At 51.3% G+C, this 5151-nt stretch overlaps 1 protein-coding gene across 1 annotated transcript; it reads left to right on the top strand.

The window, feature by feature from the left end:
• Window positions 1–2059: 2059 nt before the first annotated feature.
• LOC123099318 (3-ketoacyl-CoA synthase 6) lies at window positions 2060–3626 on the top strand. The gene has a single exon (XM_044521495.1). It carries the CDS (start codon window positions 2084–2086, stop codon window positions 3473–3475), a length of 1392 nt encoding a protein of 463 aa, XP_044377430.1. The 5' UTR covers window positions 2060–2083; the 3' UTR covers window positions 3476–3626.
• The last annotated feature ends 1525 nt before the right edge of the window (window positions 3627–5151 follow it).

Genomic DNA, 5151 nt, shown 5'->3' with positions numbered 1-5151 from the left:
CCTCATGATTGGTTCCACCACACACCAAGCTTGATCCTCAATAAATGGGAGAAAACCCGTTGTGCATCATCTATCAATTCTAGGATTTGAACTCGGATGGTTAGGCTGCACAACCGCATGCCCAACCACCGAGCGAAGGCTCTCTTTGCAATTCATTTCAATTGAACAAAGGCGGATGCTGTTTTTAATATAATGTATCTGATCGTCCGTCGTGGAGGAGTCCGTATCCCACGTTCTGTCTTCCCCATGTCCGGAAAGCTCACCAGTTGTGAGTCCGGGAGGTGTAGTAGCGAGAGGGGAAGAATAGGACTGGCCTTCCTGTACCTAGGCTGTGGCGACATCCCATGTGCTACTTTTCGTCGCCCAAGTCTGCCGTGTCGACGACGCCGGGCGTAGACGGGCTGACCTCGTGGTCATAGCGGTGGGCTGTGAACCGCAGTGGCGGCACGGCCGACGCAGAGCTGGCCCTGTCCGCTGTTGCCTGCGCCTCATCTCCGTCCACCTACGCGTCAATCTTCATGAATAGGGCATCCCTCTCCATCGACAAAATGCGCAACCGCCATCGGTCGTGGCGGATCTCGCATGCACTGTGCTTGGACTGGTACATTGCCCGCTGCTCATCTAGGAAGCCCGAATCCTCCGCGACAATGACCGTGACGACATCATCGTTTGCCTGCTCGCCAGCAATTTTTCCCTCGGCGAGCAGGTGCTCGTCGAGGAGCCAGAGGTTGTAGCTTTAGTCCTCCTGCGCTTGTCGGAACACCGACACCGGCGGCGCCTACTGCTCTTCCGCCATTACGGCATCGAAGTGCAGCCGCACCTGCTCCAAGGTGATGTCGGCATGGACCGGCGAGGGCGGTGGCAAGGTCTCGTTGTTGCGCGCCTCGTTCATCGTCTCGTCAGCGTCGTTGCCCTCCGGCGACCTCACCGCTAAGGCAGCCTCTACTCCACTCCATGTGTTGACTGTTATTGATCTTGGTTCCCGAGTGATGAAGGAGAGACATATTTTCTACTTTAAAATGCATTGAGAAGATAGAAGTATATTTTTTATGGACAAATTTTAAATGCTAAACTTAAATTTATTTAAGGACGAAGGGAGTAAGTACTATTAGGTAGCTAGCTACGTCCTGAGTCCCGAGCCCCGCTCCCCAACCCCCAAATAAATCATCCATTTTGAGATGGATGGACGTAGGGATTAGCTGCCCTCCAGACGTTAAATTATGCACTGTTTATCGATGGAAAATCGCTCGCTGCCGAGTTCCACGGTCTTTGCCGAGATCTGTTTCATAAGCTCACGGCAGACAGACCTTTTGCCGTCGGCAAACGAGGGAACTCTAGAGTTTGCCGACAGCCACATCGATTTAACTCGCCTTTCGCCGAGACCTCTGACACGTTTTTTCAAAAAGGAGGATGACCCTGGTCCCTGCATCAGGGCGAGGCATGCAGTTATTTTAATTATTCATCAATATCTTATAAAGTAATACATCAATATGTCTAAAGCCATCATTTCGACGACATCTGTCGCTACTCCTATCCACTTGATGAAGGGATGTAGATTGTCGAGGGCGCATACCCAGAGCTCACACCAAAGCACAACATCTAAAGTCGGAGGCCCCAACCAAACCGAATTGTCGGGCATCGCATGCGCATGCTGCAGAGGCCGTCGCCACCATCTTCTACACCGATCCATCTTCAGAGCAAGTATTGACGCATCCACCTTGCCAGGCCTTCCGTCGACATCACCACGGCGCCAAGAGCTCGAGACGTGGAAATCAGCAACAAGGTGCGACGTTCGGGTTTGACGGCTCCGTGACGTTGGGGATGAATTCAGCAAAACCTGGCTCACCCGACGCTATATCCTGACATTTAGCGCGCCGCGCGTTACGCGGCTGTTGGAGATGCTCTAACTGATATACGCCAAGAAATTTATAGCTGCCCGGCTGCCTACCAGACATGTATGAACTGTAGTAAATGCGCGGCTGATAGATGATGATGATATGGCCGAAGTTTGGCTTTAAATTCCCAGCCCCTCACAAACTCCCACCATCATCAGTACCAGCGCGCCGTGGACAATTCCATCCCTATGGTCACCGTGCCCGTCGCCGCTGCGGGCCTTATCGCGATGGTGCACTTGGGGGCGGAGGAGCTGGCCAGCCGATTCTCTGTGCTCAACCCAGTGCACCTGTTTTTGGCATGTTTCTTCCCGGCCGCAGCGGCCATCGTCTACCTCATGCTGCGTCCGCGCGCGGTGTACCTCGTCGACTACGCCGGCTTCTGCACCCCGTTTAACTGCCGCGTCCCCTTCGCCACTTTTCTCGAGCACGCCAAACAACATCCCCAGCTCAACGAGCGCAGCATCTGGTTCATGACGCGGCTGATGGAGCGCTCGGGGATCGGGGAGGAGACCGGTCTGCCCCCGGCGCACCACTACGTTGGGACACACAAATATTGCAGCGTAGACGCCGCCCGCTCTGAGTTCGAGCTTGTGGCCTTCTCGGCCATCGACGACCTGCTAACCAAGACCGGCATCGCCCTGGACACCGTCGACATACTCATCGTCAACTGCAGCTTGTTCTGTCCCACGCCCTCGTTGGTCGACATGATCATAAACAAGTACAAGCTGCGGAGCGACATCCGTGGCATGCACCTCGCCGGCATGGGATGCAGCGCAGGGATGATCTCCGTGGGGCTCGCGAGGAACCTCCTTCAGGTTGCTCGCCAGGGCGCGCACGCGCTCGTCATCTCCATGGAGACCATCACACCAAACTACTACCTCGGGACCGAACGCGCGATGCTCCTGCCCAACTGCCTCTTCCGCATAGGCGGGGCGGCAGCGCTGCTGTCGACATCATCGGCAAAGGCCCGGTTCCGCCTAAGGCATGTCGTGCGCACCCTCACCGGCGCCGAGGATAGTTCGTACCAGTGTGTGTTCCAGGAGGAGGACCGAGAGGGCCACCGGGGGATCAACCTCAACAAGGACCTGATGAACATCGCCGGCAACTCGCTCAAGGCCAACATCACTGCAATGGGCCCACTCGTCCTGCCGGCCAGGGAGCAGCTCATGTTCGCCTTCTCCTTCATCGCACGGAAGGTGATCGGCAAGAGAGTGAAGCCGTACATCCCGGACTTCCGCACTGCCTTTGAGCACTTCTGCATCCACGCCGGTGGCCGCGCGGTCATCGACGAGCTGCAGAAGAGCCTTAGCCTTTCCGACGAGCAGGTGGAGGCATCACGGATGACGCTGCACCGGTTCGGAAACACGTCGAGTAGCTCGCTGTGGTACGAGCTGGCCTACATCGAGGCCAAGGGCCGCATGCGCAAGGGCGACCGCGTGTGGATGATCGGCTTCGGATCCGGATTCAAGTGCAATAGTGCGGCATGGGAGTGCATCGAGCCTGCACGCAACGCGCATGGACCGTGGGCAACGTCCATCCACAGATATCCGGTGGATGTTCCTGATGTTTTCAAGCATTAACTGCTGGCTATGAGAGTGCATGTGTAATAAATGGCTATAAGAACAGAAATTGCTAATGGGGCCCGAGCCTCATGGAGCCCTTAATTTTAAAAAAAGGTTGTAAAAAATTCTGAAGAAAAATACACACATACATATGGATGTATATATACTACTCTCTCTGTTTCATAATAAGTTGTTGTAGTTCAAACCTGTCCACAAAGTTGCCCACGGTCTAGGGAGCGGCAACGGCGGCGGTTGCCTGCGGAGGGAACGACGACGGCTTCCCGCGAAGGGAGCGGCGCCTGCCTGCGAGAGGGGAGGGGAAGGGGGGACGAGGGGAAGAAAGTTAAGAGCTTTTATGCTTTAAACCCAGACAGAGATGCCACGTAAGCAAAAAAGGGGGCCCACCTGGCATAAACGTGCTGAAACGAGACTAATCAACCGATTAGTGGTTTTTACAAAATGTTCACGAGAGAGGTGGTGATTTTGTCAAAAGACTGTAACCTAGTGTTTTCTGATGACCTAGCGCTCAAACTGGTGGTTTTCTGCAATTTACTCTCCGAATTTCACTAGACCTTTAGTTTTCCTAGTAATTCATTCAATTTACATGTAATTTGTACACACCACGGAGAAAATGAGAATTTGTGCATTTTGCAACCATAGTAGGTTATCCATAAAAAATACTGCATAAGATGATAAGAAATCGACACGTAAACTTCAAAACTAACAGACACGTTGCGGATGTATCATCGGCAGGCTTAGTTTTCGCTCATCCATCTCCGCCTCCTAGCACTGCACTCTTCTTAACGGTCGTCCCTTTACACACCATAGCCGGAACTAGTGCCATCGATCACCAACTTCTTCTAATTTGCTGCCACCATCGGTCAGTACGTGCTTATTAGAGGGGAAATAAGAGAAAAGGGGGAGGGGGGTATGTATGCTCTAGTTCAATTAACTGTTGGTTATTTCCACGTTTTCTATCAAGGGCCCAAGGTCATTGGTGCTTCCCTCATGATACATGACTTTTTGAAGAATTTGTGCGTAGGAATAGCAATTTTGTTTAGAATTTATATAGATGTTATTTTGGTAAAGTTGCTCTCAGTGTGTATTGGTGCAATTAATTTCCTCTTCAGTAAAACCAATATTGTTGGTTGTTTTATGTCTACGTTCACTTTAATATAGATACTAAGCAACTTCCTTATCTGGTGATTTTGGTAAAGTTGCTCTCAGGGTGTATTGGTGCAATTAATTTCCTCTTCAGTAAAACAAATATTGTTGGTTGTTTTATGTCTACGTTCACTTTAATATAGGTACTAAGCAACTTCCTTATCTGGTGCGGGAAAATATCCTGTGCTCCGAACGGTTTGGTGCTCCGTGGGCAACGTCCATCCACAGATATCCGGTGGATGTTCCTGATGTTTTCAAGCATTAACTGCTGGCTATGAGAGTGCATGTGTAATAAATGGCTATAAGAACAGAAATTGCTAATGGGGCCCGAGCCTCATGGAGCCCTTAATTTTAAAAAAAGGTTGTAAAAAATTCTGAAGAAAAATACACACATACATATGGATGTATATATATACTACTCTCTCTGTTTCATAATAAGTTGTTGTAGTTCCAACCTGTCCACAAAGTTTTATGGCGACATAGATCTATATGCGAGCTACTCCCTGACCGGCAAGAGAGTACACAAAAAT

This window comes from Triticum aestivum, chromosome 4D, assembly GCF_018294505.1.
Source record: "Triticum aestivum cultivar Chinese Spring chromosome 4D, IWGSC CS RefSeq v2.1, whole genome shotgun sequence".
NCBI lineage: Eukaryota > Viridiplantae > Streptophyta > Magnoliopsida > Poales > Poaceae > Triticum > Triticum aestivum.
This window is presented reverse-complemented; position numbering and strand designations above follow the sequence as displayed.

What these genes read in the sequence shown, in the direction of transcription:
- LOC123099318 (XM_044521495.1), top strand. Translation starts at nt 2,084, where the DNA reads ATGGTCACCGTGCCCGTCGCCGCTGCGGGCCTTATCGCGATGGTGCAC.